General features: G+C 30.6%; 1 protein-coding gene across 2 annotated transcripts; it reads right to left on the minus strand.

The window, feature by feature from the left end:
- Positions 1-1,399: 1,399 nt before the first annotated feature.
- On the minus strand, positions 1,400-20,305 carry LOC132938078 (membralin-like). Of its 2 annotated transcripts, XM_061004746.1 has the most exons (14): positions 20,176-20,305; positions 19,686-19,975; positions 19,069-19,383; positions 18,730-19,010; positions 16,103-16,230; positions 12,322-12,428; positions 12,157-12,247; positions 11,827-12,070; positions 11,644-11,734; positions 7,641-7,698; positions 7,463-7,546; positions 6,955-7,087; positions 6,033-6,132; positions 1,400-2,763 (listed from the first exon to the last, which is right to left on the minus strand). In XM_061004746.1, exons 3-14 carry the CDS (start codon positions 19,303-19,305, stop codon positions 2,311-2,313), a joined length of 2,007 nt encoding a protein of 668 aa, XP_060860729.1. In that variant the 5' UTR covers positions 19,306-19,383; positions 19,686-19,975; positions 20,176-20,305; the 3' UTR covers positions 1,400-2,310. The 2 variants fall into 2 exon arrangements, with proteins under 2 accessions (XP_060860729.1, XP_060860728.1); XM_061004745.1 differs by lacking the exon at positions 20,176-20,305 and having other exon boundaries at positions 19,686-20,088.
- Between the last annotated feature and the right edge of the window lie 213 nt (positions 20,306-20,518).

Raw genomic sequence — 20,518 nt, forward strand, 5'->3', positions numbered from 1 at the left:
AGTATGTCGTACAATAATATGCAAAATATAAGTTCCCGGTCAAGAAAAACGCGCACGGCCCAGAGTAAAATCGTTAAGACTGCTTGTGTGGAAAGGTGGGAGTGATGGTGTATAAAGAACGCAGCAGCTAGTGACGGCACTCGAGGGAGCTATACATAAGAGGGTGGAGAGGGGTGTGAAATGAAAGAAAAATAAGGGACGCGGTGAAGGTATGGTATGTATACTGTGTACAGTATATACTATATAGTGTATATACCTATATAAGAGCTGGTCGCAAAATCTCGACATTTCACCTCGAGGCCACTGAAACAGCTACATTTCCACGCTTCGCTCTCATCCCCGCCACGAAACGTCAGCGGAATTTTATTTACGCTCTCTTTATAAATACGCCAGTTTGGTACCTACCGTACACTTAATTATTGTTTTCGGTTTTTTTCGGCATTAAACACCATTTCTTCTTCCCACCGGGTCAATTATATTATACATTTATATGTAAAGAGAGTGAGAGAGAGGTAGGAGGCAGGCACTCAGTCTGCTTTTACCAACCACCTCTTCCCCGCCAACCAACTAAACAGGGCTTGGGCGTGGTGTTAATTATTAGTTATTACACTCGAAAGAAAAACGCTCCGGGCCGATGAATAAATATGTATACTAGCTGTAACTGTAGGTATACACTATACATACGTTCACTATACCAGACCATCTAAACGAAATCAAGTATTATATTTATATGAGATCAAGTATTTGCCAACTGTAAAAATGATAGGTTATAGGAACCAAAAACTAAAATAAAACTTCAGCATCTGTATGTTACACGTTTATGGAAGAACCTAGGTAAACCACCGAAGTGTAAAAATTAATCAGGAACATAATATATTAATATGTGCTTGCCAGTGGTTGTTTTTTAAGTTAACCATTTGGGCTGGTCGAAACTTTTACCCCCTCTATTAAAAACTGAAATTACACCACTGACTGTAATAATAACAACATAGGCCTACCACCCACATGCCGACTGATAGTTATGAAAAATTCAAAGGGGGGGGGGGGGGGGGAACGACCCTAACCTAACCTAACCTAACCCACCATACCCTCACCCATTGCCACCGGCCCTGACCACAGAAACGCGGTAAGCTACAGAGACCTCGGGTTTCAGAGAGCTGAAACAGAAACACAAGACTCTGTGGATCTCTGTTGTCTGCCAATGAGCGGAAACAAATCTTCAGATATATTCTTACGTGAAGTACATATTCGATCCTATCGATTTTTTTAATATTAATTTGTACAATTATCTTACTGTCTACACAACTGTTGAGTTCGAATGGATGACGAGGAAATGAAGTGTGTCCTAGAGAAGTATGTATAGATCGAAAATAAATCATTTAAAACAATAAAACCTTAGTACATGTTTATATAATATAATTGAATGTTCGAAAAACTTACGTACACGTCATACACCGCATATATACTGCACGATATATTATAGTACGGCGGTATTATAATTATATAGTATCAATATTTTAAAATAACAAATGGCATATAATAATTAACATATAATAATATATACCTATATATTAATTACAAATGCTATAGAACAAAAAAAAATATACAATCATAATTTACAAACTAGGTAGAGTGAAAATAAAAACAAATACAACCCTAAAATAAGAAAAAACGTTCCCGGGCTCCGTCACCACTTTATATTTTCTAACGCCACTTTCATCGCCACCACAAGGACGAAAGCAGCGGAGCGGCCAGTTTCACATGCCCCCGCAATCACGCGAACGAGGAGTTTGTGCGAACGATAAACATGATATTACTATTATAATTATTATTCAACGTATAAACGATGAATTCCGGATGCTCTCGTGTACCGTTGTCAGAAGAAGAAAATATAAAATACAAAATAATAGTAATAATAATAACAAAAGCAATATATAATATATAATTATTATACGATCTCTGTACATATTACATACGCCGCCGCCGTTTCAAGTCCCGTGATATATATATACATATTATATACATCGTTTTACTCGTCTTCGTCGTCGTCACCACCATTATCACACGTGCATCGTATATCACAGATTATAGGGGGGCGTTAATGTGTTAATTATAATATAATATAATCTGCGCGGCATTATAAAAACTGTATTACAATAATAGCAGTAGTAGGCAACTGTCGTCCACATTGTTATTATAGTAGTTGTTGCTGTTTTCGTAGTAGGAGTATTATAAGGTAAGTAAGATAGGTATGTAAGGTATAGGTGGTAGGGGTAGTTTGACAGCTCATCGCGGGTACAAAGCGCACTATTACATTGCGACAGTTGGCGCCGCTGCCGTAACATTTTCTGGACCGACACTTCCGGTCACGTCAGGCGTCAGTGGAGGCTGTGGAGACGTATTCTGTTGGGAAGTTGGGGGCGTCGGCGGGGTCGGTGGCGGCGGCGGCTCAAAAGTCCTCACCCTCCGCCGACGCAACAGCACTGCCCGCAAACGGCCCAGGTTATTCAGTCCGTTCATCAGGCTGAAATGCTGGACCGGCCTGATGGTCACCTCCACCGGACTTCTGCCTTCCGGCCGCAAGGAATCCCCGCCGGTCGGTTGGTGCTGTTGCTGGTGCTGCTGCTGCTGTTGCTGCTGCTGCTGCTGCTGGTGTTGCTGCTGGTGCTGTTGCTGTTGCCGCTGGATGATCACCTGCTGAAGTTGAGCTTGCTGCAGCACATACGGCAGCTCGTAGTGGTGATAAAAGTAAATCATGGAATGCTGAGGAAAAAAAGGCAAGAGAAAAATGTTTAACACTGTCAAAACTTCAAATGTGTACACACGCGATGGTCTGCGATTATACGACTCGCCAGTACAGCATGATATAAATAAATAACTATTAAGTTATGCACACCGACGATCGGAAAAAATGAAGAAGACCGTGAAAACGAGTTTTAATTTTCCGGTTGACCGTCCTTATATATACGATTGGCAAATAACGCGACGTCGATACAGTCATAACAAATAATGCATTTACGGCGCACTACGACTTTAACCTCAGACCATCGGCGATATACAATTTTTTTAAATACATTTTTCAAGAAAGAATGAAAGAACGCGCGAGAAGATACGAACACGTATCCCGGGAATCGGAGACATGGCATCGCAATATAATATAATATAACTGCGAAGACGCCGTGACTTTTCATATCACGCATTATTAGATCTATTATTAAAAAGTTTAATTTAAACTCAGCTCCGCAGTTGAAGGCAATGTGTAGCTAGGAATGGTGTTTATTTTTTGCAATAGAATAATATTGAGAAAACAACAGACGACATAATCGCGCACACTAAAACCACCGAAATAATACTATTTAGAGCTTTAAAGAAGTATAAATCATGCAATAACTGTATGCATATTAAGATAAATCCGTTACCAGTACCTATCTATAAAAAGTTAAATTATTTCTTTGAGAAGAGAAACGGTCAAATATTTCTTTTTTAATATTTGATAGCAGTAGTCGACAAAATCAGTGTTTTAAAAATATCAAAAAGCCTTAATCATTTTGTTCTCATGTAAATAGTATTTATTTAAAAGTTTACGTATAATCGTTTATAGAAATAAAGAATTATCTTGTCGTTAAATTTAAGACCTATATAACATAGATATAACAAAATGCGAGTTACAAATATTTCAAGTCAATATCATTAACAATTATTAAACATTTAAAAATGATCTATGAAAAAATGTTTACTGTTTGTCGTTTGAATATAATTAGAAAACCCGTGTTAAAGAATGTTATAAAAGTATATTATAATTTAATTTCTAACAGACATTAAAGAGAAATTGTATTTTACATTAATTTTACTGCAATTTATAACGAAGATTTATATCATTTTTTAACGTAACTATACAAAACTAATATTTTAATCGTGATATTTAATTACGCTTAAAAATGTAACTACGCGTTGGTGTCGCGTGACAGAGACATAATAACATTACAACGGCGTTATTTCTATAATACTATACAGTCATACAGATTTAAATAATTCGAAACCCGCGCCAGAGTTCACGTGAATATATTATTATAATATGCTATACGATAAAACTGGTAGCCCCAAAAGAAAGATGCATTAAATATAATAATGACGAAAATAAGCAAAAAAACGATTCGATCATAAAGTATATATGCACGCGGGGCCACGGTGAAAGGGTGTGGAAGGAGGAATAGAACGGACAGACGGTCCGTGCTCTTTGTTAAATTTATATGGAAATTTCACATCAACCCTTCGGGACGTCGACGCTCAGAATTCATTCTATTTATGACCCTATATATATATACATTATACATACATACATACATATATATACGCAGATAAATACAGTTGTGAGCGGAGCGCGTTCTCGAAAATTTCCATACACATAATAATATAGACCATTGGGTTTTTTGTCCGTTAATTACAATAACACAATACTGGACGCGACAATTTCGCATTCAAATAACAGTAAAAAAAAAAAAAAATCGAATTCAAACCCGAATATAACGCAGCAATAATGATAATCGCAAAACGACCCCGTCGGCACGCCGGGTACTGATCCGCATTAAGCGGATCGCAGACATTACTATATTAAATAGGTACTCGGACAGAAACAACTACAGCAGTATATATATCGAATACCTACGTAATCAAACGTAAAATAGTGTTTGAACGCGCAGCACCCCTCAAAAGCATATATACTTATATGTATAATGTATATATATATATAGGAAGTAGGTATACCTGTACTCAGTTATTTTCGAGATATGTTTCTGCTAATAGGGGAAAGAGGAAGAAAAAACCGGAACTAACGGACTGACGAGGAAAAATCGAGAGAAATGTTTCAGACACAAATCAAATCCATTAATATAACTTTGCGGAAAAGTTCACTTAAATAAAAGGGTGAAATTTTACTTTGCTACAAAACGTTTGAAAAATGGCTCAAAGAAATATTTTAAATTTTTTGAAATCGCTCACTGACTGATTAATTATTAAAACCTTCAACGTTTATACCTATAGGTACATATTATACTATACTGTCGACGTACGACAAATATAATTTGCATATCTTATAATACTATAATATACAATTCTGCATTACCGGAGACGCATCAAGAAAAACGTGTCCGCGAAGTTCTCGAAAGTATTATGCATTTTTAAAATTGTTGTCTGAATTCATAACACAGGTACGAAATATATATATATATATACATACAATTATAAGGACCGATAACAAAAAAACAACAACGCTGTAAAAGCACTATAAAAGCATCACGATGGTGAAAACAGTGTGAACACGATCTATTGCAGACTTTTCGCATGGTCCCAATATACCCCATAGTCTATATTATAATATTCTCACTAAAAACGCTTCAAATCAAATGTCCGGAACAGACGACGAAAACGCGAAAACCTTATCGGCTAACTATATAGTGATAATATAATATAATATATTATATATAGGAACTATAAACACAAATACATAATATTATTGGGTATGTATTTAGTACTACGTGAACGACCACGTAAATCACCGGCGTACAACAATAACGTTTGTCTTCCGTAAACAATAAAATTTCGTTTTCCTTTAATAGTAAAAAGTAGTACCTACGTATGGAGGACAACAGATACTTAAATACTTTATATTACAGGAAAATCTCCAAGTACAGCTTATTAACATACACCTTCGTTTATCATTTTAAATTGTAAATAAAAAATTTTTAGTCCTCGATTTTTTTTCTAATAAAATCAAATTAAAAAAACGGATCGACTTGCAGTGTAACGAGATAAAACGCGCCCCGTTGGAATTTAGTCGGTATAACAATTCCAAAAGGGTACCTACCCTATTATGATTACCTATAACACTATACGCAGATATCGATCCAAAATCGATATAGGTAACGTTATTAGAATGTAAAATGAACGTTGATTTATAATATATTATTATAATATTATCCAATTCATCGTGAATAATAGTAAAAATTACAATAAAATAAGCCATTTCTTATTACCTGAATAAAGAACCACGAACAAATGAGAGCCAAATTGCTATACTGACCGTTGAACCGATAGTGGTAAGCGTAGAACGAAAAGTGGTACAGATAGAAAAACCTGGAACAGAAACATAATCGATTTATACATATACAAATATACAATTAGGTAGGTATACACACAACAGTAGTACATATGTGTCTATAAATATTACAATATACATATATATACAGGGTGTATCGATGAGTTAGCACTGTGCACCACCACCCTAAATTGTAATAGTACCTATAGGTATACACAATCATATGAATATTATACTTAATCGAAATGAGTATGATTCCAACTTTTGAAATAAATACATAAACTAACTTAATAAATCGGCTATATAGGGCTTCTTCTACTAATAAGAAACGCAAAAAAAAAATATTTAAATTGTTTTCATATCAAGGTCAGGCATAAAACCAAAAATATCATGAATTAAATAGAAAATGTACAATGAAAACACCCTGTATATAAAATATATAGAGGCCGTTTTATTTTTAGCCATCGAGTTACACTTCTGTAAGAGACTGGCACACTTACGCACAGGCGCACATACCAGATAGACAGAATGAGTGGGAGTGGGGGAAAAGTGCAATTCTGGTATATTCATTACAGTTCCTGGCGGGCGGTCAATGGAATCCCCGTAGTGTCGCATTCGTATTCCTAGTCCTGCAATGGACCCTTTTTCTTTCTTCCTCCTTTTTTTCTGTACCTCATGTCAAACTGTGATGCACTCGTGTTCGAGACAACTTTCTCGTGTAATTCCTTCGAAAATACCCCCACCCCTGCCTCTACAGTACCATCCCCCAATCTGCAACCCCCCTGACTAGGACCCCCTGCCGCAGGGTATATATTATACGACGACAATAATAATAGCTTTTATATTATATAGGTACTCACTTTAGCCAATGCCTTTTCGTGATCGGACAATGGCTGCATATGGTGTCGTATTGATCAGCTACCCAGACAATCAATATGATGTAAAACGCCGTGGTGGTGTCGTTGAAAAATTCCGACATTATGGCCTCCATGCCTGTCGGGAATTTAAATAATAATATTTATTATATTAACAGTAAATAAATAAACTGAACGTATATCGTCATCGGAAATCAAAAGCTCTTTTATACACGACAACCCCCGCGTTATCCCAACTATCCACGTTATTGTTATTGCCGCACACACACTGCAGGACACGGCACAATATTATCGTGTTGACAAAGTCCTTAATTGTTAATGCATAAAATTATGTTTTCAGGGGACGCACGTCACACGACATCAGTGAACTCCGATGACGCGTACGCCGTTTGACAGGGTTTTAAATGTTTTAATAATAATAATATTCGGGTGCGACGAAAAATCACAATGACGGATTATTACTATCATTATTAACGTAATTTATTTTACTCACCGACCAGAGCCAGTATGACGGTCAAAAGTGGCGCCGCCGGGAAAGAGAGCGAGCCGTGAAAATCTAATAGCTGCAGCAAATCCACTGAAATAAATAAGCGATACATAAACAGCGACATTTTTAAACAGTTATTATTATTTATATATTTGTGTAACGCCATAATAATAATATAGATTACCTATGAAAACAAATATCTGATGGTGTGAATACCTCAAGAGCATTGAAATCGATACAGTCTGAAAGAAAAAAAAACAAAAATACAAACCGTTTAATTTCAATAAACTTATATACAATATATATATAGGTACCAAGTCATTAAAATAGCCATCAAATATTTAATGTGGCTAGAAGAACAGTTTAAGATTGTAAAACATGAGATTACACTGCACGATTTTAAATTCTAAAGTTATGTATATTTTAATTAATAATTGTATTAAGTAAACGATGATAGAAAATTAAAAGGATTTTTAATTTTTTTCATCTGCCTTTGAAACAATAACCAAGGAGCCTCCTATTAAATTTTCAAGCTTTTTTAACCAACAAATAAAATTTTATTGAAATTTATAAAAAAAAAACTAAAAAAAATGGAAACTGAAAATGTCCGTAAACAGCTCAAAATAAGTCAAAATATTTGCAAAATGTTATGGTGTATAGAAAATGCTAATGTAAAACATTCAGTCAAAATTTCATGTACCTACGGTCATTTGTTTTAGAGTTACAACAAAAACCAAAATCGATTTTCTCGAAAACAGATTTTGCGTAAAAATTCCCGTTTTTCCTTAATTTTTCTCTTGTTTTTCACGTCGCTTTTGAAAACTACTGGGAAATTTTAACTTTTTGCCCCCCCCAAAGTACCAACTAGATTCACTTTCCTACCAGAAAAGTTACTGTTAAAGAAAATCCAAGCACTTTTACTGTCCTAAAAGGTGATGACACACAAAAAAAACAAAATAATAAAAAAATAAAAAAAAACCACACATCATTGTAAAATCAATACATTCATTGCTTCGCTCAGAATCTAAAATCATTTGAGTAACTGACAACAGTAGAAAACTCATTTTTTTACAAGTACAACACACAAAAAATAATATGTTATTTTAGAGATTTAAAATGTTGACAAATTATATTTTTAAAAAATTAGGTAATTAAAAATAATAATGAATAAAATAGGTAATAAATTACATTAAATAATTAATTCAAACCATGAAGTTTTAAGTTTTAGTTGATTATACAACGGCTGTTTCTTATTTAAAAATTACGTTAGACCATCACACTCTATCGTAGAGACGTAGTTATAATGTGGTTATAACTTCGTTAAGCCTGTATAATTTAAATCATTTTCCAAATGAATGTTACCTCTATTTTAATTTATTCCCGCTATAAATTGATAGTTTTTAAAATATTAAGAAAAAAAAGATAAAACAAATTATTAATTATAATATTATTTTTTAATCGAATCCTACATAATATACTCACTAAATAGGTCGATCATAATTTATAATTATCACTGTTCCATTAAAATCAATGGTTTATATAATAAATAACGCAATAAACTACGAGTGCCAATTGCGTAAAATCGAACGAGATATTGGGATTATTTCATTTTGAATAGATAATTCGACAAAATATATGATTTAATGTAGGTACCTGTATAATAATATATCACCTATATTTATGATATACACGCATAATTTAACGAGTCGAAATGATTTTCAGTTAAAATAAATTACTTACTATGTGCCAGCCGAAAGTTTGGAGTCATTTAAAAAAACTGAATTTTCATAACAAATACGTTTTTTTAAATCCAACGAAAGGGGGAAAATTCGGCTATAGTAATTGGCAACAGGAGGAAGAGAATATATGGGCATTCATATCTCGGGGGAATAAAACATCGTATCTAATTTCACGCACTCCTTTCTTATTGGTTTTCTTAATCATTATGTCGCTGCTACCAAGCAATCTCACATATATGACTTCAGGCAGTAATTTGATCGAAGACGTATTATGTTGAAAAATAATACACGCGACTACTACCCCATGTGAACAACTTAATTTAAGAATACAAGTATTGTTATTAATATTTATACTTATTAGTTATTACGGAATATTAAATTCTAAAACGAATTTCGTTTACCCGCTGCTACTGCCTACTTGCCTAAACATATAGGTATGAGACGCATACATCTATAGTAAATATTACCATGTATGGAAAATAGTCATTTTAACATTTGGTGAAAATTTCAAGTGTCTACGGTTATTAGTTTTTAATTGTAACAAAATATTAAAAATTGATAAATGATAATCCAATATCGTAAAAATTTTGAATTCAAACAATCATAAAAAATAAAAGTTGTCTAAATAAACGTTTTCTAAAACTAATAGTAACAACTAGATTCACTTTTCTATCAGAAAAGAAGGTGATCTCGAAAATCGAAGCATTTTTAATACTTAAAATGTTTGTGACAAACGAAAAAAAACACATCATTGTAAAATCAATACATTCTTTTACTACGGTCAGAATCTAAAATATAAATTGTTTTAAAAATAATTAATTAATTTTGGTGCGTATGCATTTAAGAGATTTAATGATTAGTTGTATTTGTGAACCATTTATGTGTGTGTGTGTGTGTGTGTATTTGTAATTGGTAATTTATATAAATATATAATTTATACCGACGAAACTTGTGTGAATTTTTAAACCAAAAAGGTGTAGAATTTTAAGACAATATGAAAAATACTTCTCAACTGAAATTAAAAAAGTTATCCATAAAGTGCTTTAGTTTAAAATAAAGGTATACGACCATCAAATCAAGAGTAGACAGCGTAGTAGCATACGACATCATATATTAAAATTTGTAGATAATATTTATTGTGTTAATAAGATACAACACCGCTACCTTAATTTCTATACCAGAATAATCAGAAATGTATATTTATAAATGATTTGTGACGTTACTGTCCCTAATTAATGAGGGTCAGCTCAAACCAAAAACCAAACACAAAGAGAGAAATCTTTATAAAATAAATAATTCAAAAAATTGTTATTATAATTCTATAATTTATTATTCTATAGTTTAAACTAATAGAATAATTATTATAGCAATAGTAAAAAATATTAAGTTGATAAAGAATAAATAATAAATGTGGGGAATAAGGTAATCAATCTGCTGTAAGATGAGTGTTCCACATCATTGAGTAGGTCACTAAAATGTTTATGTTAAATTTGAAATTAATTTAATCATCATTAGAAGTATATCAAGTATTTACTATTATTCGTTTTTGGGTTACATCAAATTTTTTTTACACAGACACTTTTGAAAACTTCTGTGAATGTTCAACTTTGACCTCTCAAACACACTAACTAGATTTACTTTCCTACCAGAATAGATACTGAAGTTGAATATTATTTAGCCTTAGCCATACAAATTGAACATTTTATAAATTCGTAACAACAAAATAATTTACAACATTTTGTGATTTTAAAGAATTATATCAACATTTGAACTTCAAACGCTTATAAATAAAAACCATGCATATATGTATTTTAAATATTTTATATTGCTAAAATATCAAACTATATGGGACCTTGTATTAAAATTTCAAGTTTATTGACCAAACCTAAAACTTTTTATACACACTATAAAAAATACAAATTTAAAAAGTGTTAAATGGCTATACATAGCTTAAATTGAGTCTAAATATTTTTAAAAGTTTCAAGTTGCTAAGATTAATAATTTTTAAGATACAACAAAACTAAAATCATTTGATCAGAGTTATCATACGTTATTTTACACGTAAATATCAATTTTATCAAAATTTATACCTCAGACGCTCATAAAATAGGGCTAGGATTTAAAAGCCCTTTCAAAAAATGCATTTATATAACCTAAAAAATCTAAAAAATGCCCTACAATTTTTTTTTATAAATTTAATGATGAATTGAAAAATTAAATGAATATGCTTGTATAAATATTTGGAGAAATAGTTTCTCAAGCCACTATAGTTATATTCACTTGAGAATTACAACAAATTTTCAGTAAACATTTAGTTGTTTTCCCGTTTATTTTAAAAAGTATTAATTGCAAGGGAATGTTGTACTTTAGAGTAACAACTAGATGGCACTGCTTAAAATAAGAGTTTTTTGTTAAGCTGTACATAATAAACAATAATGTTATACTCACAAACACGACCATTATGAAGAATGATGCAATGTAAGACGTTCTGGCCATCCAAATACTCACAAATCTGTAATGTTCTCCAGTAATGACGTTTCTGAAATATTAAACAATAATTATTATCTACACGATAGTAATAAATTTAAATTATTTACAACAAACCGTAAGTCTTTGAGAGTAAGTCTTTACCTCAGAAATCCTTTGTTTTGTTCGTTTTCAGCCAGTGATTTAACAGAGGACATCAGTAAGTCATCGTAGCCAAGGAAATACTCCAAGAAAAACTGACCCACCGAATCACCAAAACACTTATTCAGAGTAGGCTCTAAGGCTACTAGCATTACAGGAATGCCTAACCGATTTCTGGCACTGGGCGATAAACGCAAAAAACCGTACTCCAATGAATATTCAACAATGTAATTCTCGTAAAATATTACTAAACAATAAAGGAAAAAATAATTTATGCATTTTCATTGACAAATTCTATTCAAGTCCATTTTATAACTCATATAATATAGATACCTTCATTGTCGTCGATCGAAGGTAACTTTGTACTTGTGGACTGGAGTAATGAATCGATTCCCAATACACCTCTAATAGAACTATTTGGATACTGAAAAAGATTAATATATTTTTATTTTATTACCATGTCTATAAAAGGGGATTCAATTTGAGTATTACAAGTACCTTGGTAGAACGAAATTGTGCTGAGTCTTCTTCTATCGAAAAATTTGATTTACTGGTGGTATGCCGATTTGTCTTAGTGGTACTGCTAAACATTTCTTTTTTCTCATCTGCATTAAAAAAAAAAAAAAACAAACAAATAAATAAATAATAAAATATGTACTAACTAAACAAATTAAAAATGTTTATCATTATGTAAATATATGTTAGATATACCAATTAAAAATAACTCCTGATTTTTTGATTTGAAAAATAATCTTTAACACTATAAAAGTCTAAAATATATTTCAAGGTGACTGTCAATTATTTAATGATTACAAAACCATATTATAATTTGTGAAACTATTTGAATTATTAAAGGACTCTGAAAGTTATAACTTAAAGTAATAATTAATTTATCTATAATAATGTTTCAAAGAAAATATGAATTTAAAACAATTTCATCACAAAGCTCCACTAAAAAAACAGTAAAGCACGATTGAGCATATATGTTTTTAGCAACACGATTGAGCATAGAATATTTTATGCGATGTTGCCACATTTGTGTGGCCGAAATTTGGTAATTTATTATTTGCACGTATTATTATACCAATTATTATGATATCAGACGCAAGCCCAGCTTTATCGACAATGTTTATTAATAAATTAGTTCCGGAGCAATAAAGTTCCGAAGTTTTAAAAATTTAAAATTGGGGGAAAATATAAGAGAATAAATTAAGAAACAATTCCAAAATTATTATAGAAATAATATCAGTGTTCGCCTATACTATATAGTACTTTTGACTTATAAATAAAAAGACCGGATTTATTTATTTTTACATATCGTTACTGGATCTATGCAGTCTTATGAGAGTAAAAAATGTGGAAGATTCGTTCGATTCAGATTGCGTAGAAAAAAGTTTTTTTTGCATATTTGAGAATATTTCATGGGTTAGAAAATATTCAACTCATTTAACATATTTTGGAATATTTCGTAGTAAAAAAATTTTTTGAACATTTACAATTTTTTTTTCTATCATTTATAATTTTTACTAAAGTGCAATAGTATTCCATTAGAAAACGCAACTTTTAATACCTAATTAATACCTCACTATTAAAATAATATTTAAAATTAAAAAAATTAAAAATGCATAGGTATTAAGGCAAATACTGATGTTATTGATTATTTTTGCATATTTTTGCATATTTTGCATATTTTAGCATATTTTTTAAATTTTTAAGAGAATATAATGAGAATATTTGAAGGTTTTTTAGAGAATATTAGCATTATATTTTAGGTATTTTAAAAGAATATAAATCCGGTCTTTTACTTATAAACCATGCAGAATTTTTTTTAATTCGTACCATATTTTGATTTTATTATTTTCATAACTATTATTATTATTATTATTATTAATACTATCAAACTGATTTATGAAATTTGACTATATTATATTGACTATCTATGAAACATGTTATTTTTTTGATATGTTATAATTATTTAAATAAATATTTTTGTATAATATAGTTTAAAATTAAAAATGGCAACGTTGCAGTTTTTTATGCTCAATCGTGTAGGTTTTCTTTTTTATTCCGATTTTCTTTGATACGCCGACAATTTTGCTCAATTATGTCGCAAAAAAGGTGTTTTATGCTCAATCATGTCTCAGCCGAAAAAAAATTCCCATTGAGCATAATATTATACTGAAAATAAGTTAAAAAATTAGATTATTATTTATTGACAAACATAATATAGTTATTATAATACTAATTAAAAACACACTTTTCCATAAAAACATTTAAAAAAAAATTTTAAAAATTGCACTAAAAAGACAAAAATAATTCTCTGTACTTAAAAATAATGAAAAATTTATTGATGAAAAATTTAAAAGTGTGTGGTGCTCATACACTTGACATATATTCCCAGTCACTATCTTATAAACATGATTGAACAAAGAAGTGTATGTGAGACTTTCCTTGGCTTTTAAATTTTTCATCAGTAAATTTTTCATTATTTTGCTCTTATACTTGACATATACTGCCAGTCACTATCTTATAAACAGGATTGAACAAAGAAGTGTATGTGAGACTTAGCTCGGCTTTTAATGTTTTGTATGATGCACCACACACTTTTAAATTTTTCATCAATAAATTTTTCATTATTTTTAAGTACAGAGAATTATTTTTGTCTTTTTAGTGCAATTTTTAAAATTTTTTTTTAAATGTTTTTATGGAAAAGTGTGTTTTTAAAATTTTTTTTTTTATTTTTTATTTTCTACTTTTTAGTTGAAAGTAAATATTTTTATTAAACGTTTAAGAAATATGTTATCCGGTGTTTTCGGTACCTATATCAGAATACCGGTATAATGTTATTTGGTAATAATTACCGTTGTTACCATAGATATTATAATAATGGATAGGACACGCCTATACTTGCTTCGTAAGAGGTTGCGGTTTTTTTTGGGGAAGAGAGAAAGTTCAATATCTGCGAGAGATATTACGGCGACGTCGTGGGGACAATCCTTTTTTTTTTTTTTGGTCCATGTCCCAAAATGACAACGGATTATTGTATTGTCATCCAAGACCAAGGTCTATACCAATTTTCAGAATTTTTCATCTTCAAAAAGTGCCTCAAATCGAGCGTGCAAGATTTGATCACAGACAGACGTGAAACCAAACTTAAGAAAAGTGTTAAAAATACCTATTGATAAGTACCTAAGAATATCTTTTGCTGGGTAAAATATTTAAGACTGGCCAAACCTAACCAAACACAGTGGCCTCTATTGAATTTTTGATAAGACACATAAAATTATGAAATATATATAATATTACCTATATATTACATGATTGAAAGATTATATATTTTGTATGTATGCTACTTTATATTTCAGTATACTTTTTGTTGATATCCATAAATTGATGTTATTTACTGTGATGATTATGTGTGTATAGCGAAATAGGATTAATATTTCATAATAAGGTTTTTTCAAAAAAGAAAATTTAAAACAATTATATTCTTCACATAAAATTGATAACAATTATAGGTTTTTTAAAATATACAGTTATTATTAAATATTTCAAGAAGCTACAGTATTAATACATACTTTAACTTATTTAAAATAATTATTGTTTTCAAATAAATTAGTTTTAATTTGTATGCATTTAATTTTTATAAAAATGAGTAGGTAGTAATTGATAAGTACCTAGAAATATTATTTAAATTTTACTATTAACTAAATTAACTTAATTGTTTAATCCTTAATACCAATTTTTTATAAAACTAATATCATTTAATCAAAAAAATAATATGAATTGTTCTATACTTCTACACAATTTAATATGTTCATACATATCACGAAAAAAATATACATAATATTAGGTATATGGTATTAATAATAATTATTATTATTATTAACATAAAATTATCATATAATTTATATACATGAATATGTATGAAAACACATATGACATTTGGAAACATAAATTGCAATTGACAGTTCAGATAATAGAGAAACCATATGACGAAGAATTGGACAATTGAGATTCTACTATATATAATAGTATATAAGTAATTTATTGTCATGCAAATGGGGATCAAACAATTTTGGCAAAGTTAATTTAAATTTACCAACAAATCAAATATAATATGATTTTAATGATAATATAAAGTATAAAGAAATCAGAAGTAAATTGTATTTATTTGCTTTTTCAATAATTTAACCATAAATTATCAAAAACACTTGACCACTCCATGGCACCAAAAAAAAAATATGTACAAACTATGTTTATTAAGAATACATTTTACCTTCAAAGTTTATGTAATTTGTAAATGATAAGTAGTTGAATAAGGTAGGTTTTGGGGTGTTAGTCTCTCGAAATTTATTTTCAACTAACTCTTCTGTTGATGGTTCAATATCAACCTCTTCTTTGTTCCTAAAAAATAATATTTTGTCATAAGATAATTTAAAATACCCTTTATACTATATTTAATGTTAATATTAATCAATAAATATACCTATATACATATAGATAGATCTAATTATCACTTATTTTTATTGTCCAATATTAAAAATATATTAATTTAAGTCTAACTTACATTTTTTCTTTTTGTGCTTACAACTTAAATCTAATAATTTATAATATTGAACTAAGTTAAAACAATAAATACTTTTTACTTAATAATTGTAGTCTTTATATGTATTTTCATTATATTGAAAGACACATTTAACAAAAAACAAATAAATCAAATGGATACATAAAATATTACCTATGTGGCTATGTAAGAGATATTTATGAGATAAATAAGTTCATAACTGAAATATGATTTTACAAAAATAACTTAAGTTAAACTTTTTTAAATACAAATTATATGTTTTACCTAACATATTTTTAATTAATTAAAAATAATATTTTATGTAGAAAAATGTCCAAACATTGATAGAAAAATGGTTCATCAATCAAATGAGTTATAAATTAGGTTTCAGATTGATGTCTATGTTTCAGTAATAATAATCTTGATAGTTGGGATTTACCAAAATGTGTTGCAACACTTTTGAATAAGCTATGATGATTGTAACCATATGACAATATGTAACTAAAAGTACCCTACACCAACATATGTTTAAAAACCAAAGTTAAAATGGATTAGTAACATTAAGACGTATAATTAATAATGTGATAGGAAACTTTATCATGATGAAAGATTAAGTCATAAATGACATCTGTATCGGAAAATGTACAAATCCATGTCAATAAAGCAATACACAGAAATCAATATCGTGCAACACATACATTAGCTAACAAAAAGTCTCTGTAATAATAAATGTCTAAAAAAAACCACAAGTACTAGTAATATAACTAGTAAAAGAAAATTAAGCAAGGATCGTTAGATATCAACAAAACAAGAGCAAACCCCATACTTTAATTAATTTGAATATCCATACCTAATAATAAACATTTTAGGTTTGGGTTCTTTATGCCATTTATACAGCCTAAAAAACTTTTTGATGTTTTTTTTTTTTGCTCCGTACTCTAATGATAACATTATAATTAGTTTAAACAGCACCAATACAAATGCCAATGAAAATAAAAATGTATTGTAAATGAAAAGTTTATTGATTTTGTTCAACATCCTTCTATAAAGCATGATATTATAATATTTAAAAACTATCAAGGAAAAAAAATTTCAAAAGTGTAAGAAAACCTTTAGGGTGGGTTGCATAAATGTTCTGTAGCGACTTATCTAACCGTTATCGCAACCGTTAACGGTTCCATAAATAAAACTGGTATTGCTTAAACGCCTGATTAGTGTTAATATTTCTGTAAACAATCGATTACCAGACCTATAAAATACAGATCGGATTTTAGTTCAGTAACTTAAAGATCGATGAAATATCATTGATGTTATCATAGTTGTTACCCAGACAGCATTTTGTAATGATAATATTATAATAGTATTTTAATAACGTTATAATAATATTATTAATCAAAAAATTTCTGTCTGGGTAGTGGTTTAATTTATTTGGTAATCAAGGTTATCAATAATTTAATATTTCTTCATGCAACACTAGCAGAGCTTAACACAAACATTAACTTTATAGAATAAATTAAATTACAGGGCCAGTAAAAATGTATACTGTTCTTTATGCATCCCGCGATTAGAAACATAATATACTAAACAGAAATTGATAAAATATGAATTTTGAAAAGAAAACTTTAGTTCAGCGATTCTTAACCTGTGGTCCGCGGCCTTAACACATAATATACGTCAATAAGTGACATGAATGCATTATTACAATATTGTTGGATTATTATTATTTTTTTTTCCATATATAATAATATGTAGATTCTACACCAAATAATTGTATTATTAATATTTATTAAGTATAATCAGTTTTTCTTGTTCATACAAAATTTACATGCGTACAGCACTGTAGTCCTGGCAGTCTTATATTTACTGCCACTAAGTGCAGTTGATCAATCGTACTCAATTATGGTTTTATATTACCCATTTTTATAAAAAAATTAATCGTAATAAAATAATTCTAAATGTGTATGTTTTGTTATGTGTATTTATGTAATTTGTTATATAAAATAATTATTATAATTTTGGTTATGATAACATGAGATGTTTTGTAAAATAAAAAAGTATTCAAAAAAAAATTTTTAAGGGGATCCGCGATTTCTAGAAATCTTTCATCAGGGGTCCGTGATCTACAAAAGGTTAAGAACCGCTGCTTTAGTTCATAAATATTTAATAGGTACTTGGAGATCTGTTCTGAAAACTTGAATATCAATATTATATTTTTGTTTCTATTAGTAGATAAATATATTGTCAGAAGATTACCTTTCACTAGGTATTAAATAAATAAACTACATGTTTAGAACAATAAAACAAATTAATTTTATAGTTAATAATTATTGGATACTTACTCGGGACTATTAGTTTTAATGAAGCGGTTGAACAATGACGCATTTTCTTCACTTGTATCCATGCGTTTTAGTTTATATTCACGTTCATATGATTTTTCTACTGTGAATAATTCGTTTATTGTGCCTGTTTGTTCTGCATGGATACGTTGAAAACCCCGAATAATCTCCACTCGGAGTATACCGTCTCTAGGCCATACGTCTTTAACATGGTCTAAACAATTAGCTGGCATTCGAGAAAAATTCATGTGTACATACACAAGCACAAAAAACGATAAGACGGCCTAAAATCAAAAAACACAAATTGTAAACATCGTCCATTGGTATAGAGCAAAAGTTTACCTTTAATAAAAATACAAATTCTATAAGCCTCCTCAGAGATCTTGGGAATATTCTTGCATACCCCAAGGTGGCCTTATAGAACAGAGCGTAGAACAGGCGGTCCCGTACATTGAACGCCTGGTTGTTGTTGTTATTATTGTTATTGTTGTTGTTGTTGTTCCCCCCTGTTGTCCTCATATCCAAGGCGTTTGGTGGCAAAACCACCAGTTCTTCATGATCGTGACCGTTGGTGGGCATGATGAAGTCGTCCGTTTAACTCGGCAATGGACAAAACGTCGGCAGGAAATGTCGACGAATGCTACACTGCATCGTCACCTGTTGGAGAGTAAAAACCAATAAATTCTAAGCAAAGATAACTGAGTATAATTCAGGATCAGCCTACGTTCCAATATTGTATGCCACCCGAAGCGACTAAACAAAATTGTAACATAACAGGAACGAGGAAAAAAATGTTTAACATCGCACCTGTCGCCACGGACAAGCAAAATATGTTCAAAGACCTTAACACGCAAACTGGTACTACCGGGTAACCCGACAAGACATGAAGGGGTCACGAACTCACGCTGGCCCAACGGGCACTTTTATTGCGGTTAGTAGTTAAAAACATTCGTACTCACCCTATATCGACGGACGTGTGGGCCGAACCCAACGGCGATGTTATTATGGTATAGGTGCACCTATGGGTGTGCTCCAGACGAGGATTGCGGAAAACGAGTGAATCGGCCGGGCGGCGGCGCGTCCAGCTCGGAAAATTGGAATGATTTTACTGCGGTCTGCGATCAATCGGACCGATAGGCGATAAAAAGGAACACGAATCGACTACGACGATCGAACGACGAACAGGTTCAACTTGAAAATTCGTAGTCGCGCTGGTAGTCGTCACTCATCAGCTGCAGCTGTGCGCAAACTATTAAAATATTGTTTTTATCAATTTTTTCCTTGTAACAATAACAATGATAAATAATTATTCTCTGGGGGGTTCAAAATGATAGCGCGCACGACGTGTCAACGTATTATAAAATACGTGATCGACATCTTGGGGATATTATTATTACTGTGAATGTGATAGGTTCGCGTATTAATTATAATATAATATTATATTATTACTGTGAACTGCGATTTTGTGAGTAATGCATATTATTTAGTCTGAGACCACATTAGTCAACAAGTATATTCCAACGTTGCCCAACATGAACTGTCTGCGTTCTCTTAATGCTGATTGTTGATAATACAACGGTCCAGTGATAACGACGAACGGTTACATCACAGAATATATGAAATTTCATATATTCTGCGGTTACATCAAGGTGGATTTACCTAGGGTTACATATAAATACCACGATATACCATTTACCATAGGCAAATAATATTATACATATTATCCTAAATCAGGCGCGGATCCAGAAGATCTTAACAGTGGTACTGAGTGGACGAAACGTGAGTGTCGCTC

Source organism: Metopolophium dirhodum, chromosome 2 (genome assembly GCF_019925205.1).
Source record: "Metopolophium dirhodum isolate CAU chromosome 2, ASM1992520v1, whole genome shotgun sequence".
Taxonomy (NCBI): Eukaryota; Metazoa; Arthropoda; class Insecta; order Hemiptera; family Aphididae; genus Metopolophium; species Metopolophium dirhodum.